The sequence below is a fragment of the Dendrobates tinctorius genome, unplaced genomic scaffold, assembly GCF_039654945.1.
Source record: "Dendrobates tinctorius isolate UK_male_01 unplaced genomic scaffold, ASM3965494v1 ptg000069l, whole genome shotgun sequence".
NCBI classification, from domain to species: domain Eukaryota; kingdom Metazoa; phylum Chordata; class Amphibia; order Anura; family Dendrobatidae; genus Dendrobates; species Dendrobates tinctorius.
In genome coordinates, this window is record NW_027361737.1 from 27,082,430 (window position 1) to 27,103,118 (window position 20,689).

General features: G+C 42.1%; 1 protein-coding gene across 5 annotated transcripts in view; it reads left to right on the plus strand.

Annotated features, from left to right (window-relative positions):
- Nucleotides 1-20,689, plus strand: part of KLHL6 (kelch like family member 6) — a 166,488-nt gene that overhangs the window by 96,017 nt on the left and 49,782 nt on the right. For all 5 annotated transcript variants that reach the window (XM_073581265.1, XM_073581266.1, XM_073581268.1 and 2 more), the window contains one exon: nucleotides 4,689-5,138. In XM_073581265.1, coding sequence (XP_073437366.1) covers nucleotides 4,689-5,138 — 450 coding nt within the window. The remainder of the gene's footprint in view (nucleotides 1-4,688; nucleotides 5,139-20,689) is intronic.

Here is a 20,689-nt window from a genome sequence, read left to right on the forward strand (position 1 = left end):
TTGCAAGCTTTCGAGACTACTCAGATCTCTTCATCAGGCTAGACTAATACAACATCTGAAGAATCACATATTTATACACAAAAAAAAAAATGCAGAGCTAGAAATGAACCCGGTGTAAAGGAGCGCACACACTAGAAGGGTGTTAGAAGTAAAAAATTACAGTCCTTTATTAAATATCCACAACGCGTTTCGACAGACAGAAGCTGTCTTCCTCATCTGATCAATAATAAAGACATACTGACAGGGAATTTAGATTGTGAGCCCCATCAGGGACAGTGATGATAATGTGTGCAAACTGTAAAGCGCTGCGGAATATGTTAGCGATATATAAAAAGAAATTATTATTATTATTATTAATAATAGTAAAGATAAATACAAGCTAAATTCTTTACCTTCTGTAGTTTTGGTGGGAAAAACCTGTTATTAAGACAAAACAGCAAAACGATAAAAAGAAATAAAAAAGACACTAAAGCTACATTTACTGTGAAAAAGCATTTATTTAAATCATTCCATGATTAATATACAGTGGGGAAAAAAAGTATTTAGTCAGTCAGCAATAGTGCAAGTTCCACCACTTAAAAAGATGAGAGGCGTCTGTAATTTACATCATAGGTAGACCTCAACTATGGGAGACAAACTGAGAAAAAAAAATCCAGAAAATCACATTGTCTGTTTTTTTTTCATTTTATTTGCATATTATGGTGGAAAATAAGTATTTGGTCAGAAACAAGCAATCAAGATTTCTGGCTCTCACAGACCTGTAACTTCTTCTTTAAGAGTCTCCTCTTTCCTCCACTCATTACCTGTAGTAATGGCACCTGTTTAAACTTGTTATCAGTATAAAAAGACACCTGTGCACACCCTCAAACAGTCTAACTCCAAACTCCACTATGGTGAAGACCAAAGAGCTGTCAAAGGACACCAGAAACAAAATTGTAGCCCTGCACCAGGCTGGGAAGAATGAATCTGCAATAGCCAACCAGCTTGGAGTGAAGAAATCAACTGTGGGAGCAATAATTAGAAAATGGAAGACATACAAGACCACTGATAATCTCCCTCGATCTGGTGCTCCACGCAAAATCCCACCCCGTGGGGTCAGAATGATCACAAGAACGGTGAGCAAAAATCCCAGAACCACGCGGGGGGACCTAGTGAATGAACTGCAGAGAGCTGGGACCAATGTAACAAGGCCTACCATAAGTAACACACTACGCCACCATGGACTCAGATCCTGCAGTGCCAGATGTGTCCCACTGCTTAAGCCTGTACATGTCCGGGCCCGTCTGAAGTTTGCTAGAGAGCATTTGGATGATCCAGAGGAGTTTTGGGAGAATGTCCTATGGTCTGATGAAACCAAACTGGAACTGTTTGGTAGAAACACAACTTGTCGTGTTTGGAGGAAAAAGAATACTGAGTTGCATCCATCAAACACCATACCTACTGTAAAGCATGGTGGTGGAAACATCATGCTTTGGGGCTGTTTCTCTGCAAAGGGGCCAGGACGACTGATCCGGGTACATGAAAGAATGAATGGGGCCATGTATCGTGAGATTTTGAGTGCAAACCTCCTTCCATCAGCAAGGGCATTGAAGATGAAACGTGGCTGGGTCTTTCAACATGACAATGATCCAAAGCACACCACCAGGGCAACGAAGGAGTGTCTTCGTAAGAAGCATTTCAAGGTCCTGGAGTGGCCTAGCCAGTCTCCAGATCTCAACCCTATAGAAAACCTTTGGAGGGAGTTGAAAGTCCGTGTTGCCAAGCGAAAAGCCAAAAACATCACTGCTCTAGAGGAGATCTGCATGGAGGAATGGGCCAACATACCAACAAGAGTGTGTGGCAACCTTGTGAAGACTTACAGAAAACGTTTGACCTCTGTCATTGCCAACAAAGGATATATCACAAAGTATTGAGATGAAATTTTGTTTCTGACCAAATACTTATTTTCCACCATAATATGCAAATAAAATGAAAAAAAAACAGACAATGTGATTTTCTGGATTTTTTTTTCTCAGTTTGTCTCCCATAGTTGAGGTCTACCTATGATGTAAATTACAGACGCCTCTCATCTTTTTAAGTGGTGGAACTTGCACTATTGCTGACTGACTAAATACTTTTTTTCCCCACTGTATAGATTGTCTCTGTGTGTTTGGTGCTCTAGTTTTACAACTTTTGACTTATAGTCCAATTCCACGGACCGACCATGTAAATGATGTGCCCTGGAAGACCTGTACTAGATCTGTAATAAGACGCCTAGGCTGCCATAGTTCTTGGTTGTGCGTATTCTGTTCACACAGGAAGATGCCGATAACGCGCAGCGCAAAAAGATCATTTCACTCTATAAATGAGTGTTTTGCTCATTCATTGAATTATCGGCAGGCTGTTTACACTGCACTCTCTTTCCAAGTATATGCAGCATAACTTTATACAGAAAAACCATTAGGGCGCATACTCACATGCGAGAAACTCGGACGAGTCTCGCACATCAATACCCGGCACTGCCGCCGGCACTTGGGAGCGGAGCGTGCGACTGCATGTATTTCTATGCTGCTGAGCTCTCCGATCCGAGTGCCGGAGGCAGTGCTGGATGTTAACATGCGAGACTCGTCCGAGTTTCTCGCACGTGAGTATGCGCCCTTATTGTAAGTTTTACGGGCTTTTACCATGCCTTTAAAAGCAGAATTACAACATATTGCAGGTATTTAAATAATGAGTAAAAGCCCAGTAGACATGTTCCTTAATTGCCTAATATCCCATTGGACTCTAATTTTATATATTTTTCTTTTTCTTTGATTATTGCCAAATATTTAACATTCTGCTACATTTTGAACACTTGTATGAATTCTACTAATTAAAACTCCCATTAATTGCCTTTGATATTTGACTTTTTCCTGCATCTCTTCCTGTAGCGGTCCACTCCTGCTATCTGTGTGTGTTCAGCCAGTGTTTGGTGCAGGACCCCTGCACCACTTTCTTATCTTCACTTGTTGTGTCATTATGGCAGGGTGGGATAAGCTTAAAAAACAGCTAGCATGGATCAATCTACTTACAGGGCTGTACAAGCTGTCACAAATCTGCACAGTCCGCATAGGACCAATCTGCTACGGACTTTCCACAGTGGAAATTCAGCAGTAAAATCTGCAACTGCAAAATCCGCACCATTGTTCTCAAAATGCCGCGGTTTTCGCCCTTTGCTTTACAAATAGTGACATTTGTTGTGAAAATCCACAACGTATATTGACGTGCTGTGGATTGCAGATCCTCAGGGCAAATGAGATGTAGTGTGGGATTTCAAGAAATACAATCCACAATTCTGCTACTAAGATATAAAGTGGGTTTTCCCCTCCAGAAAAAATATTTGCTGCATATTCGCTCTGTGTGCACATACTGTACCCAATACCCTTTAAAGCACAACCTCTCTTACCTTGAGAGCCACACTAAGTTTTGAGAGATAGCCACATCCTGCACCTCCTTCCCTGGTAGTGACACTTTGATTCCTCCATTAGCATTACAACAGCCATAGGAACCCCAAGAGCTTGTGCCTCCTTCCCTTATAGGCAGTCAACTTACATCCAGGATTTCCCAATTTACCCCATTCTGTATTCTCACATCTAGAGCACTCACCACACTATCACATCCAGGTTCAAGCACTCATCTAACTGCCAGTATCATCCTGTCTCCAGCTTACCACATACTTCTCCTTGCCCTATGTCAGTATATACACATGCAGATCAGCTCTTCTGTGCGGGGTTACTTACAAAGGTCACCATTAGGAGACCTGCTCTTGATCTGCTGGGTAGACCTAGTGCCAATGTACCAAGCTGGCACACAGCCGCCAACCACACATCCTGGACCTGAGAGCAGGATTGGACAAGGACAGAAGAGGACCTCTGTGGAAGAACAATAAATAGGTCTCTTACAGTCCAATAGCTCTTCATAATGCACACCTGCTTTAGAGGTGGATGTGAGCCCCTGTGAGACTGAACAGGTTGCACCAATAACATGTCCACCTCAGCCTTAGAGCCACATATGGCTCCTGAGCCATAGGTTGGGAATGGGAACCCCTGCTTTAAAGGGTTTGTCTCATCTTCATAAATGGGGATAAATTGCAAAGATCTTATAAAAGCAACTAACTTTACTTTACTATTCTCAAAAACGGAGGGATTTTTAACTATAGAATTTATGGCTCTTCTCCTAGGTCATTTGTCACCGCTGCAGTCTGTAAGTGGTGTCTGGTCTCCTAAACAAGGAACATGGTGCTTACAAGCCCTTTATGGTACGGTAGAGCTTGTAAGCGCTGCTCTACAACTAGTCAAATCCTCTCTCATGCACAATGCTTAGTCAAACAAGGGACACTACGGTTGCAGCAATTCACTCCATACCTCTATGAATGTCCTGCAGTTATCTACAGCAGACTTCCTGCAGCACAGGTTATAGATGGGGCAGGAGCAGAACGCCATGAGAGGACTATTTATGAGAAAATGACATAAGGTTCCAGAGGCAGGATCGACTTATATCAGACATTTATGGCCTAAAATATGGCAACATGTGCTCACCATAGTGTCTTATCTCAGTATGCATCTCTGTACACGTAAAGTAGAAATCCACCAAATTCTGCGATAATATCTCACCACATGCACAGATATACAAGCTGCTAAGGTTTCACAACTTCCTGTTTTTCTTTTCAGTTCCTCCGTATGGTGGACGCATGTTCCAGTTTCCTTATAGAAGCTCTTCACCCTGAAAACTGTGTTGGAATTTTACGACTTGCAGATACACATTGTTTGAACTTGCTGAAGTTGCAGGTCCAGAACTATATCATCCAAAACTTTTTGCAGGTCTTAAATCACGAAGAGTTCCTCGAGTTGACATCCAACATTTTATATCATATTCTAAAGAGCGATGAGCTGTATGTCACAGAGGAAGCGCAAGTGTTTGAGACTGTAATAAAATGGGTCCAATATAAACAACCTGAGAGAATTTCTCTTCTACCAAAAATGCTAGAATGTGTCCGACTACCTTTATTGGATCCCTGGTATCTTGTTGGTACTGTAGAAGCCAATGAACTGATCAGAGAATGCCCTGATGTATTCCATTTAATGCAAGAAGCACGCATGTATTATCTGACTGGTAATGAGGTGAGTGAATCTACAGCAAATAATTATCAAACTTATAAATTACCTGGATACATAAAATAAATAGGTACATGCATTGATAAACTGACCATTAAAGGCCCCCATACACATCTGCTGAAAGTTGTTCAAATCCGCCTATTTCATTGGGACCAGCTACACATCTGACGTGTCTTGGTTCCATCCTTCACTACACAGACAGATGATGTTAGGGGAGAGAATGATAGGAGCCTTGAAATTTCAAAGGTTGAGCCTTTTGTTTTTATGTGTTCTTACAGTGGAAAATACACAAACACTTGACAGAACTAAGTAGTCAAATGTATGGGGGATTTGGGAGAAACAGCTATCTGTTTAATGAATTTTTAGCTGACACCTATCTCATGTGTATGGCCAGGTTAAAAGGGTATTCCTAAGTTATTACATTTCTTTTACTAGTTAGACAGCATGAAAACAAGTAAGTTTGCAATTGACTTGCTTGTTCTATCTGCAATGAGAGCATTATTTTTTCATAGAGCACAGCTGGTTTCCTTAAATATCGGCCTCCAGTGCCTGCAGTAGTCACATTTCAGGAGAGGGGTTAACATCCCATCCACCTCTCTCTAGAGGTGAATGAGCTGCTGGGAATGCAGCATCAGTGACCGGGGGTGACGTCATAGAGGTTACCGCTGGTCATTGAGGCTCCGTTCCCAGCCGGGCTGAACTGCGGTGACTTTGGTGAGCTCCCCACTAGCACCGTGAGCGCTCACAGTGCTAGCATGGATCTCACCGCAGCTCAGCCCGAATGGGAATGTAGCCTCAGTGATGGGAGGTAACCTCTATATTATATGTAGGTTATTGGTGCACTTAGGAAAAAATGGATCTGTTTGTTGCGAAAAAATTTCCTATTAGCCCTTAGAAAAATTTAAAACTTGGGGCTAAAACAACATTTTAGTGGTAAAAATGTAATTTATTCTGTCTTCACTGCTCAGTGGTATAAAATTCTGTGAGGCACATGTGGTGTCAATATGATCACTGCACCCATAGATGAATTAATTGGGGAGTCTAGTTTGTAAAATGAGTTCACACATAGGGGGTTTCTGTTGTTCTGGCACCTCAGGGGCTCTGCCAATGTGACATGGCACCCACAAACCATTCCTGCAAAATCTGATGTCCAATATGCCACTTCCCATCGGAGCTTTGCACTGTGCCACAAAAGTAGTATTCCCCTACGTATAGGGTATCAGCATACTCAGAACAAATTACACAATAACTTTTGGGGTACAATTTCTCCTGTTACCTTTGGGAAAATAAAGAATTGTGGGCAAAAAGATAATTTTTGTGGAAAAAATGATTTTTTTATTTTTACGGCTCTAGGTTATAAACTTCTGTGAAGCACTTGGGGGTTCAAAGTGCTCACCAAACATCTAGATAAGTTGCTTGAGGGGGTCTAGTTTTCCAAAATGTTGTCACTTGTGGGGGGTTTCCACTGTTTAGGCACATCAGGGGCTCTCCAAATGTGACATGGCCTCCGGTTTCAATTCCAGGCAATTTTGCATTGAAAAAGTCAAATGGCGCTCCTTCCCTTCCGAGCTCTGCCATATGCCCAAACAGTGGTTTACCCCCACATATGGGGTTTCAGCATACTCAGGACAAATTGCACAACAACTTTTGGGGTCCAATTTCTCCATTTACCCTTGGTAAAATAAGAAAAAATGTTCATTTTTTCAAACATTACAAAAATTCCTGTGAAGCACCTGAAGGGTTAATAAACTTCTTAAATGTGGTTTTGAGCATCTTGAGGGGTGCAGTTTTTTAGAATGGTGTCACTTTTGGGTATTTTATATCATATAGACCCCTCAAAGTGACTTCAAATGTGATGTGGTCCCTAAAAAAAAAATGGTGTTGTAAAAATGAGAAATCGCTGTTTAAAGTTTAACCCTTATAACTTCCTAAAAAAAAAATTTGGTTCCAAAATTGTGCTGATGTAAAGTAGACATGTGAGAAAGGTTACTTATTAAGTATTGTGTGACATATCTCTGTGATTTAAGGGCATGAGAATTAAACGGTGGAAAACTGCAAAATTTTTTCACAAATAAACGCAAGTCATATCAAAGAAATTTTAACACTACCATGAAGTGCAATATGTCCAGTATTTTAAAGTAAATTGTTTTACAGTTTTTTTTCCAGGACTGTCAAGATTAAGAGCTTTCAATGAAACTTTGTGAGTGAAGCAAGATTTACAGACTTTCTCTTTGGCCGGGATCACTCATGCGATAAACTTGGACGAGTCTTGCATGTTAATACCCGGCACTGCCGCTGGCACTCAGATCGGAGTGTGTGGCCGCATAGCAATACATGCAGACGCACGCTCTGCTCCTGAGTGCCGGCGGCAGTGCCGGGTATTAACATGCGAGACTCGTCCGAGTTTCTCGCATGTGTGATCCCTCCCTTTGAGTCATGGTAGCATTTACACAGCCTTTTACATGAAAAATAAAAATTTAAGGGGCTGCCTGAAGTTCTTATGTGGTTAAAATTTCAAAGTGCTTACAAAAACTAGCAACTTTGCAATTTATTTTTTATTTAAAATTCTCTCTGTTCTCAATGGTGAGATTCTAAATTTTTTAGTGTACAGTGTGTTACCTAGGTTACCAGCCACCCTACGGTGTCAGACTGGCTCATTACCTAGGTAAGGTTGCTTTACAGTGTGCTCACTTCACTCTCAAGCTGACCATTTTGCTGGATCTGACCAGTATAAGTACCCCTGCGCTTCTCCCGTGTTACAGAGGTAAAGTTACCTCTGCTAGCAGACTGGGGGAGCACTCAGTTTAGGCCAGCAGCATGATTATGCTGCTGGTCCAAACTATCAATCTTCAACAGCGCACTGTACCCCAAGAAAAGGAGTTGAGTTAACCCGTTCAAGTCATCATGACAAATATCAATTTCCAAGTTCAGAACGGTACATAAAGGAAATAATACAAAAATATTATACTGCTTAGATTGATTTGATATTTTATCTTGGTAAACATTTATTTTATTCCTACAGGTTCCCTGAATAAAATAGTTACATAAGTGTGTGAAAAACACAATCATCCACCACATTTCAGGTTTAGTGGGAGCTTGGCAGTAGGCCTCAGATACCTGAGTGGGCAATCTAAAAGCCCATTGACTCTAGTTGCTTTTGGCCTATTAGCGAGCGCTGACCTTTTATAGAGAAGTCAATTGGCACTTGTTTACTGGTGCATTAAAACGGGCCAACACAACCGTATTGGGGCAGAAAAATGGGCATGAACATTTATCTGGCTGGGGGCATTTTCTTTCCTGGTTCCTCTCTGCTGATGCAGCTCATATACCAGGGAATGTAGCGAATGGCATCCACAGAGAGCCGGATAAGTGATTTGCCCAGCCACAGTGGGCGCACGTAGTCGGCACAGCCAGTAACAGTGCGCATGTGCACACAATGAGCGATGTTCGCTTCGGGATTGAATGCTATCCATTAGAAGCTAGAGCAGTCCACAAGATGCAAATGTGGCGCCATGTGTCTTTGTCACCACAAAAGGGTTAAATATGTACTGTTTAGTATGTGTTTTGTAAGCAATGGGAGTTATGCTTTCTCTGCTGGAGACCACTGCACATACACAATTTTACCTCACTCCCTTACTTGTCTGAAGCTTAGATATTTGCAGACATACCCTAACTGGGAGGGGGAGGAGTCGAGTTGTTGTTTTGTGAAGGAGAATGTGAAGGAAAGATGGAGAATGCTCCTGGAAGCCATAACATATGCTCCCTCCAGGAGTAAAGCTAAGAAGAATCAGGGAGTCAGCCCCTAGGTCATCCATGCTTTTAGAGCAGGGTGGTAAGCAGAAAGACTGTGTGGGTTTATACCAGGGCTGTGGAGTTGGAATCGGAGTCGTGGAGTCGGAGTCAGAGCTCATTTTGGTGGAGTCGGAGTCAGAGTCGGTATAAAATGGTCCGACTCCGACTCCTAAAATATATAATAAATTGGGTACAGTAGTTCAATGCAGAATGTGCTGAATATTTTTTCATAGGAATTTGGGAAAGTTATGAAATGTCCAATAAATGGCTGTTCTATTCCTGATCTAAGGCTACATTCACACACAGCGTTTTTGCTGCGTTTTTTGAGGATACGTTTTTCAGCTGCAAAAGCAGATCAGGTTTTTAAAAAACCGCATCACCTGAAAGGTTTTTGAGCTCATAGATAATGTTTTCAATAGCAAAAGCAGATTAGAAATCTGCTCTATCTATCCATTTATCCATATCTGTCTATACATATCTTATCTGTACCAAAAAGAATGAAAGCTGGGTAGCACACAGACTAACACTCCTTTTTTTTAGCACCAGTCAGGTATACCTCATAGCTGCCCAAAAGGACGCCCAGGACAGGCATTGCTCGTCTTCTGTAGCACATCAACATCAATTGATATTTGGAATAAATAGACTGCATTCACCACATCTTAAGGTGCAGGCTTTATTTTCATGTGTAGGGGTGTGCAGTATAAGGTTCTGCAGCAGCTGAGGTGTGCAGTATGAGATTCTGCGGAACAGTATGAGGTTCTGCCCCCCCTTAGTTTTGATCCTGGCTAAAACCGTTTCTTATAGATATGGCGAACCCTCAGGTAACCCTAAATGAAGGTCAATGGACACAGGTGGCTGAATTGAAGGAATTGCTTAATCACCTATTTACCGTGACTAAAAAATTACAAGCTGAGGATTTAACTCCTGGCATTTTCATAAGGGAGTGGAAGAACTTGCCATTTTGACTGTCCCAAAGAGGAGATTTAATCACAGATGACATTTCTGCTTCATTGAAACGGAGAGAGACACAGCTATTGGAAAATAAAATTTTTCTGGCAGCTCTTTATGACTGTGGACCTAAGTCATCGTATATTGCTTGATGATCAACAGCTTACTAAAGGAAAAGAAGCTCTGACTGAGGCAGCAGTTAGGATGAGTGGCCTACAGGAGGACTACCAGGCGCAAGAGGACTTGGGTCCTGATAGTGCTACTGCTGCCATATCTTCATCCTCATCAGATGAGGAGTTTGACTTTGACAAGTATTTGGATGACATGGAGCAGGCAAAGCGTTGCTGCAAGGAAAAAGATTTCACTCTGTCTCCTATAGCAAGCAGATTGACCATATTTCAGCAAAATGTTTCACTTGCTCTCAAAGAAATAGAAAAATTCAACCGTTCATCAAAACTGACTGTGCATGAGGCAATTCCTTTATACCCGGAAATTGTTACAGATGTTCCCATGTGGTTACGGCTTTGCCTCCAACCCAAGTTAGTGTAGAGAGGTTGTTCTCTGGCCTTAAAATGATTAGGTCAGATGTGAGGTCATCTATGAAGGAGGATCTGATGGAGGCAATTCTATTTCTTAGAACAAATTCATAGACTGCACATATGTTATTTAGTATGTTTTTGTTGAAAACTGTTTTTTGCCACTTACATAGTTTATTACATAGTGTAATATATATATATACTGTATATATATATGTAATCGATATTACATAGTGTATTACATATTTACAATTTATTACAGTTTTTTGTGTTCTAAAGTTGTATTCCAATCAATATATATTATGTTCTATCTAAATGTCTTGATTATTGTATCATAAAAATGATTAAATGTCTGATGTTCACATTGTACTACAATAAATTTTTCACTTAAATATAAGCAATATATGTTGGAGTCGGAGTCATGGAGTCAGAGTCGGTGGAAGGGAAATTGAGGAGTCGGAGTCGCAGGTTTTGCTTAACGACTCCACAGCCCTGGTTTATACAACCAACAGCAGAGTGTTTTCCCCGGGAAGACTGCAGCAAACTAGGATCAGTGAAGGATTGTGCAAGAAGGAACTTAAGCTTCACACAGGATCCAAGCTGCAAGTTGCCAGAGGAGGAAAACACAGTGAGTAGTGGCTATACTGGAAGTTCCAAACTCCGGGAAGCCTTGGTCCCTGAAGGGATCAGAATAGCATGAAGCTTACACCAAGTCACAGCAGAGAGAAGGATAACTCCCATTTTGCAAAGCAGACTGTACACCTGGTGGGAGTTGTAATATCTCCTCTGAACTGCACCTGAACTACAGTAAATGATAAAGTGACTTTCCTTGTCTCCTGCCTTATTACTCCGTGCCTTCTACTTCCATCACAATCTCTGGGGGTCAGCCCTGGTTGGAGGGGGTTAAACATCTGCACTGCCATCACCATCTACCCCCCAGGGATCATCTGCAGTGCCAGCTATCCTACAGTCGAACACTCCAACTGGCGTCACGAACCAGTACATAAACTTTATCCCTAATCAACTTTCATTTTACATGACCGCCTGGGGCCACGGACCGGGTCACTGCCACTCTGACATATCCCTTTAAGACGACCGGCCTGGTACTGAGTATCCCACGGCCTCTGGGGCGAGTCACAAATATAAATGGTATAATGATGTACCTTGCCCTTGGCCATCCCATGGTTGCACCAAAGTCCCCTCATTTGCATATGGATTAAAAGTTATTTACAAAAGCATTATACTAGTACTAGGTACAGTGTTAATTCGATTTGCATAGGGGTGAAGTCTCTAATATCACTGTTTAGTTAGTCTAAAAGTCATTTTTGGGTGACAGGCTCTCATTAAGACTTGGAAAACCCATTTAATGTTTGTGAATATTCGGCCACTTGCTCATGAGACCTTAAGTGACATTGTTTCATCATTTTTGGTGATAAGGCTTGTCCTAATTTCAATGTGATAAGTAATAGTCCATGCATTATAGGTTGACATTTTTAAGGGAAAAGTGTTATAAATGGAGGAAAATGTGACTGTTGAGTGGAATGGGTATATCTTCACCAAGTGGATTGAGCCATGTATTGGTAGGTTTGGCCTTTTTCATTTACATGACATTTGGATGCTAGTCTGCTATATAACACTGCCATATAAAGCAGATGTGCTACCCCGAATCACAATCATTATAGAAAAGTGTGGGTTTTTTCTTCTAAAAATATTGCCACTTCTTGATTTGTGACCTGCGGGTACACAAATTTTAAGCGTCTAGACTCTGGTCTCTTCCTCTTTCTTGCAGCTGACTTATCATACATCTGTGAATCTATTTATTATATACCGGTACATCATAAAATTTTCCAAATTCATGACTCTGTGAAGGGGAACTTGAGCACCATAGATTTAAAGAACAAATGGAAATGTTCAGTTTGAAGCCACAAAAACAAACTCTTTAAAATGGAAAATAAATGTTTTGCACATGATCTTTTATCTGTTTTAATTTGTTTTTACTAGTAAGAGCAAATCATGAGAGGGAACTTGCACAAAAGCTTCAAACGGGTTATAGGATACTGAAAATTGAACCCGCTCATCCACCCGATCTGCTATTGATGGACTGGTCTAATGATAGGCAATCAATATTCTGAATCCAGAGAATCCTTCCAAATTCTCAATAATTAAGTTTAGTTTGTCGCTTACCAACAGGCACTGCAGCCATTGTATAAGTACTTTGTGTTCCAATATTGGGCAAAGCTATGTAATTGATGGCTACCAATTCGTTATTATGTATAACTACTTCCTATGTCTTTAAGAAGTCTTGCCCCAGAATGTGCTTATGATGGTGGAGCTTCCCAATTTAATGCATAAGAAACCTAAAAGTGCTGGTTTTAGGACGCAGTTAGACGGCCATATAACATGGATGAATTGCGGTGCACGGACTGGCCGCTGGCTCTTCTGACCTGAGCTTGACAGCTGCATAGAAATGCATGCTGTCACACTCAGGTAATAATCTTTATTTTTTATATAGTGCTAACATATTCCGCAGCGCTTTACAGTTTGCACACATTTTCATCACTGTCCCTGATACGGCTCACAATCTAAATTCCCTATCAGTGTGTCTTTGGAGTGTGGGAGGAAACCGGAGTGCCCAGAGGAAACCCACACAAACATGGGGAGAACATACAAACTCCTTGCAGATGTTGTCCTTGGTGGGATTCGAACCCAGGACCCCAGCACTGCAAGGCTGCAGCGCTAACCACTGAGCCACCGTGCTGCTCGGGTCAGGAGAGGTGCCGGCCAGTCCGAGCATGCCGATACGATTGTTGTCCGTGTTGTACGGCCATCTAACTGTGCCCTATGGAAGATTTCAGTAAACTTCAGAATTATCCAACTCTTCTTCCAGGAGGCCCCTGGATGTTCTGAGAAACTTGGCAATAATAATAAGCCATAAAGTCATTGGTAATATTAGTCCAACCACAGTGAAGAAGAGAATTAGGCCGGGGTCACACTGGCGAGGAATACGCATTAGACACGGACAAATGATTCTCTATGGGGTCCCTCGCACCAGCCGTATATTTCTCAGGCATATTCTACGGTCCGTGCCAATCGCAGCATGCTGCGATTGTGAACGTACTACGGCCGTAATACGCCAATGCAAGTCTATGGGTGCGCAAAAAATACGGATTACACACGGACCACACATATGACTTGCGAGAAATACGCACCAGGTGTCTTTTAGCAAAGCCGACAATTCAGTGCGCTATACAGTAAACTCACACTGACAGGTTTAATAAAGAAACGAAAGAATAGATATATACACATAGAATACATATATATATGCATTCTATGTGTCTATATCTATTATTTCATTTCTGTTAGAAACCCTGTCATAGGGCTCCATTATATGTCCATTTTGCAAGCCTGCGAGAAAATCTCACCATACGGATTACATACGGATGCTTACATGCGCAAAATACGCGACCACACCTTGATTATGGATGACATACGGAGCACTGTTTAGGGGACATTCATCCGTATGACGCATGTAAAATACTGACCGTATTTTGCGTCGGTTAGTGTGACCCCGGCCTTAGATATAGTTACAGAAGCTGTGATAAGCTGATATAGCTCTTACTCCTTTTGAACAAATTTAGGCAATAAGTTTCAGAGCTGAAAGGAAGTCATTTAGGCTCCCAAAGTGAGGAAAGAAGTTCATGTTGCAGAAGATGGCACATCTGTGGACTTCTGCTCTTTAGTGTTATTACCTAATCTATTTCAAGCTATATTCTTTTCCGTGTTGGCACTTAAAAAAAAGAAAAAACCCCCCAAAAACTAGTTAATGGTTTATATTTAAAATGCTATAAAAACGTAGCAAGGGGCATAACAATTTTTTGTTTTATTTGGACCTTCTTCAACGTTTTTGAAACATGGGACTAGCACAAGGAGTTCTAAATTATAATAGGTGCAACATGTTTTTTGAGCACAGACTGGTGTACATGTATGTCAAACGTGTAGGCGGCGCACACTCAATTCACTACAGTTTTGGTGTAAACCACACAATTTTTTAAGATCCACTAAACATGTGACATAATTTCATCTCTTGCCAATGGGTGCAATCCTGCAGGAGATAAAACTTGCACTATTCTAATCAAAGCAGATTAGTAATAATGGGCATTTATTTATTCTATGTTCACATCAATTTTTAGGGCAAATTGAGTAATTTTATTAAAGGTGCATTTAACATGTGACATAATTCAGCACATTTCATCTCTTGCCAAAATTGAATTTCATTTACATTTTAAAAACCAAAAGTGAAAAAAGGGCAAATTTAGGTGCAAATAAACAGCTGTTCACACCGGACATAAAAAGTGCACAAATTATTTTAATACATTAGGCTCAATTATCAAATCATTTAAATTCTGCAAAATTTCAACCCCCCCAGTTCATGTGAGCATCATACAAATCATCAGAATTTCATCCAGAAAACAAGGACAATATTTTTTCTAACTTGTCATTTGTATACAATCTGTTTTTTTAACGGCATAAGCAATTTATAATTTGCATGACCATTTACAGTTTCCTATGTTACAGAATTGCAATGTATCCATAAAAAATTGGATGTTATAGGGATGTTCTGTATGGGGTCCATCTTTCTGCGCACCCATAGACTTGAATGGACGATTCTCATGCGATACATAGAAGAGCACTCTGCGGTTTTCAGATTCAGTTTGTAAAAAAAATGTTGCTCATCTGCACTTCCCCTCTGAATAACATTGGTCCAGTTAGTTTTTTTATGGGCCGTGCACTGACTGAAAATACGCACTTGTGAACACGCCTGTATAGTAACATCTAATAATAAATATTAGTCTTTAAGTTAGGGCTCATTAAAACGTCAGTGATTTTTTCCATATACAAAAATTTTTTACGATTTTCATTAGTGTTTTTGGATCAGATGTTCATTAGTTTTTGGTAAGTGTTTGTTTTTACTATCAGTGTCTCATTAGGGTACGTGCCCACAATCGGGAATCCTCACGGATCTTAGGTGCTAGTATTTGGGCCTTGACTCCGGATCTCCTGTAGCACCACCTGGGTACTGGTTCCAGTCACGCCACCACATACTGGTTCATGCCTCCAACCACGGCTTGGCACCCTGTCCTCTGCGTCTTCTTTTACATACGTCCTGCCCATCCCTTCTCTTGGCTCCAAATCCTCACCCGTTTTGGCGCATTGGCTTTTTATACTTTGGAATTGCGTCTTCAGGGTCACCTGACCTGGTGCTCCATCCTCACTTGTCCCTCCTGAAACTCTCCCTCTTCCAATCAGTTCTACAGGGTCCCGCTCAAACTGTAGATGGCAACATTCCTGCACCAATGCCGCATTGTGCTGTGGATCCTCATCCTTTCTGTCACACTCTCTTACATAGTGACAAGTCATACACTTTAACAAAGTTAGCATACCTATAAATGAATACACTGTGTGCAATTTGTATTTTTGATTAAATTTTATTATTGAACAACTACAGTGCTGTTGGTCAATCCAAAAAAAGGTTAATAAACCTGAGCATTTAAGAAAGTAAAAGTGAGGCTTTGTCTTTCTTAGGCTAGGTTCACATTAGCGTTTAAGTCCGCAGCGTGGTACTGCAGACTTTTTTTCCTTAATGCTCCGCCTACTTCCTTATTGCTCTGCCTACCTATTTTTAACATTGGGTACGCAGGGACATGCGTTGTATGCGGATGCGTCGGTGTGCGCCATTTTGACGTGCCCGAATTTTGACGAACGCAAGAAAATGCCACATGATGCGTTCGGAGGGCACATCAAAACGCCTCAAGTGGATGCATCTGCATGCAAAGCATGTCCCTGCATACCCAATGTTAAAGATAGCTATGCAGGACGCATGCAGAAGTAGGCAGAGCTTAAGGAAAGAAGTCCGCAGCACCACACTGCGGTCTCAAACGCTAATGTGAACCCGGCCTTAGGGCAAAGACAGACTACCGTATTTCTCATGTGAGAATCGCATGGTAAAACTCGCACTGGCTGTTGGCTCTCCCGACCTGAGCTTGACAGCTGCATAGTAATCCATCACGCTGTCATGCTCCGGTCAATAGAGGTGTAGGCCAGTCAATGCAGTGCAATGTGATTCTCGCACGAGTTATACGGCTGTCTGACTCTGCCCTCAGGAGAATATCTCTGTGCAGTATTATTATGCAACTAAATGAAAAACGTAAACTTTCCATCTCAATTGTTTATTTTCATCTGTTAAAGTGAGTATAATAACCAAACAACTCAAAATGTACAAAAAAAAAATCAGTGAGCAAAATAGTGGCCATAACAGCTAACGATAAAGATAAAGCTAAAGATACAGTACATAGTGTGCTCAGTGGACTCTGCCTATCAGTGAGCACCACCGGTCCCTTGCACATATACAGATGGGACCATCACAGTTCTTTCTCCACAGATTACCTTCTCCTCTGGTCACAGCGGTCCAGACGAATAAGAGTCCAGAAGGCGGCCGTTATCCAACAGGGAAAATAGCTTTTTATTGAACAGTGATGAGGAAGTAAGGCACCAGTACAACACTGGTTTTCCTACTCTCTCGCTATCACGCCTTCCAACCGCACCCACAGCAGTTGCAGCAGCCAAAGACTAGGGGAATTCCACACACCGGGGATAACCCCCTTCAGAAGCGGGGGCCCTTTCAGAATCCTGGGGCCCGTGTTGCAGTCTTTAGCCTTGTAGTCTTCAGGACCCCTCCTGAGTCTCTTGAGTCCTTGAAGTCTGGGGCAACAGACCTCTCCCGTCTGTGAAACACATCTGCTCTGTCCAATGTACCCTGGCAGTTCTGACTAGGAAGCAGCAGTTTCCTACTCCCTCTCTGCTGCTGGCCCAGTCCACAATATTAACTGTTGCAGTCCCTGCCTCTAATAGGTGTATTGCATACATGGCAGACACAGCACATTAAAGGGAACATTCACATAATACATAATATAAACACATAGTACATTCAAGTGCATAACATATACAGTATATATGAAGGGCACAGAGGGTCACACGAAGGAGGAGAGGGTGCAACTGAGGGAACCTGCCACCTCCTTACAGCAGCACCAACAACAGCCCCAGACACTGATCAGAGAAGTGACTGTTTTCCTTTACCGTATATTTCCTATTTAAGAAGTATTCACAAGTTCTCAATAGAGTTTAGGTATGGTGAGGAAGGGGCCACGTTATTATTCTGACGGGGCCATGTTATTATTCTTCCATCTTTAAGGCCTTTACTGGCAGCCAAGCAGTGTAGACTAATACTGTGATTTAGCATTGTCCTGCATAAAAATCATGGTTTTCTTGAAAAATGCAGACTTTTTAATGGACCTTTGCTTGAAGAAGTTATCTTCTAAAACCTGAAAGTTGGTTTGGGAGTTGATTTGGAGTCAGTCTACAACCCGAAAAGGACCAACTAGCTCATCTTTACTAACACCAGCCCATAGCAGTCCCCACCTGCACCTTGCTACTGTCACGCTGTGACAGTCTTTGGTAAGGAATGGGGGCCTCAAACTGTGCCTGGATCTGGGAACCAAACTATCCCCCAAACGTGGGTACTCTTGAAGGTAGAGAGGCCCAAGTCTCCGACCTATGCACCTGATAAACCCTGATGAAGCTAAATACATTTAATATGGGACACAAATCACACCATCTCTAAAGAACACCTGCGATTCATTACCTGATGTGACTGTCTAACTCCAGGTATTCCAGGGAGACATGACACCCTCATGACAGCTGATGTCTGAGTCGCGGTGGAGGTCGGTGCTCATTACTGATCCAGCTACGGCCCATCCATCTGGTCTGTCAAGAGTTGCGCTCATTTCATAAATCCATAAAACCTGTTTAAAAACTGTCTGAAGATATTTCATGGCCCAGTCTTGACGTTTCACCTTTTGTGGCTTGTTCAGTGGTGATCAGGTTCAGTCTAACTTACCTCGGTCATGTCTCTGAGCACTGACAACCTTGTAGTTCTGGGCCTTCAGGGAGGTTACAGTTCAGGATTATGGCAGCACTGGAGGATAATGGGCTCCTGGTCACTTAATGCCTGCGTTTTTCAAATCTTTTGCAGCTAATGTGTGTTTTTTCTCTCAACACATTTTTGTGACCCTGTTGACTATTTACAACAAACCTTTTGATGGTTCTGTGATCTCTTCCCAATATCTTAGCAATATCAGCAGCGCTGCATCCTTGTGTAAGACTTTTCATGATTGTTGACTTTTCAGAGTCAGTTAAATCTACACTATTTTTTGGCCCATTTTGCCTGAGGAAAACAAGCTGCATAACAATTCTGCACACCTTGATAAAGGGTGTTGGGTCTTTAGGCCTCACACTTCTCGTTACACAAATACATATCCCCGATCTGCTTCTTCCAATAAGAATTCAAGTTTATACAGCTCGGAGTTGGAAAATCTGCATAAAAATGATGAAATGGTCAAAATTCTCATTCCCTAATAATTGTGCCCTGATGTAGTTAAAAAAAAATCACTGCACTTTTGATAGCATCTGCACCAGCGATGTGGTTTCACCTGCACAATTCATGCCAACATACATAAGCATTACTAACCTTGCCGATTCTTATTACAGCTGAATGCTGGCACAGTTGGGAGTCGCTTCGCTGCCATGACACAATGTAGTAACATCACAGCGGCCCTTACAGAACCGTCTCTATGTCCCATTTACAACTGTTCTTCTTTTCCATCCATGGAAATTATCACGTTTTGTTCCAGATTTGTGTGTGAGGAGGGAAATATGAGATAATGTGATAGCGGCTCTGTAAAGATGCCAGACAGCATTCAGCTCGTCTCCATGTCTGATCTGCACATAAACAGATCTGTCAGTAAACTGGCGATCTGCATGGAAGGAGGGACTGACCCGGTCTCTGGGATTACACAGAGCGATGCCTCTTCCAGCTGGATATTTTTGTGTGGGATTTTCCAGAATTTCTTTCTCCAGTCCACAATCAGGTCACTTTCCTCCAACAGGGTCATTTGGTCTTATTAAAGCAAATGGTTTGGAGGATGAACTCCAATTTGTCCCGTGATTGTACTTGGATCTTGGTTATCGTGGAGTCACAACGCATTTATGACACAGTAGGGGAGTCATATAGAAAATGAGTCAGAATTCTGTTGCATATGTTATTAGTACAAAAGTTGTCAAAATTATCTAGAAAAGGCTGGATTTAAGAATTCCAGAATGACAATATGGATGACGTATCCTTATTGGCACTATGCTAATGATGGGATAGTGCTGATGGGCTACTTAGGGTAGGGTAACACTTGCCAACTTGTGTTAAATGACCGATTGGCTACATGATTATCATTTACTTGACTATTTAGACAGGCTGACCGCACTTCCCATGCACACAGAACAATCAGGAATACAATTGTTCTGTGCGAAGGTAATAACGTGCAGGTGCTGAATATGTCACCACTGACCAGAGACAGACCAAAAGATAAAGGTTTATTTACAGGGGTAAGAATCTCCTCACAGGGAGAAAACAGTGGGGGTTAAACTGACAAGGAAGTAGTGATTTAACGGTATGCGAAAATTAGGCAAAGTTATCAAATAGTCAAGCAGAACAACGGTAATTAACTGGTATTCTTGCAACTTATCAGTCTGATGAAATCTTGATTGAAGGGTCGTCTTCTCCAACGTAGGCACCGTCAACAGCGGCACTTGTAGTCTCTGTAAGCTCTGTAGTCTCTGTGATCTCTGTAGTCCCTGTTAGCTGGTAATCGGGGCCTCAGGGGTTAAAGAGGGAGGCAGGGGGGACACTGGGCAAACTGGGTCTTTCCTGCTCTGAGTCTCTGCTTTCAAATTAACAGTCTCTCCGCAGGAACGATGTTCTGTTCTTTGTAAAGTCTCTCAGCCAGAATCAGGTGCTCTGACCTGCCACCGCGGGCACCAGGGCTGCGTGCACAGGTCAGTATCTCTGCACGGTCAGGAGGATGTACTCCTCTAGTCAACCGGGACTCCGCGTCCACGTACTCACAGACAGCAGTATTTGTGTCACATCCTCCTCTCTTAACCCTCTGACCGGGAGGTCTCTCTGTTCTGGTGCACGCGGCTGCGTCCTGCTCCCTCTGCCACACAGGCTGCTTTGACACATGCGCGCTCTGCTTTAGTGCCCTCAGCCTGCACTGCGCCCCTTCACCTTCCCCACAGCTTCTGACAAACACATGATGCAGTCGGTCCAGGTCTAAAAGTCTTCCCCCCCTGGCAACCCTGCTTCCCAGCTATGTGGTTCTGGACACGGAGCAG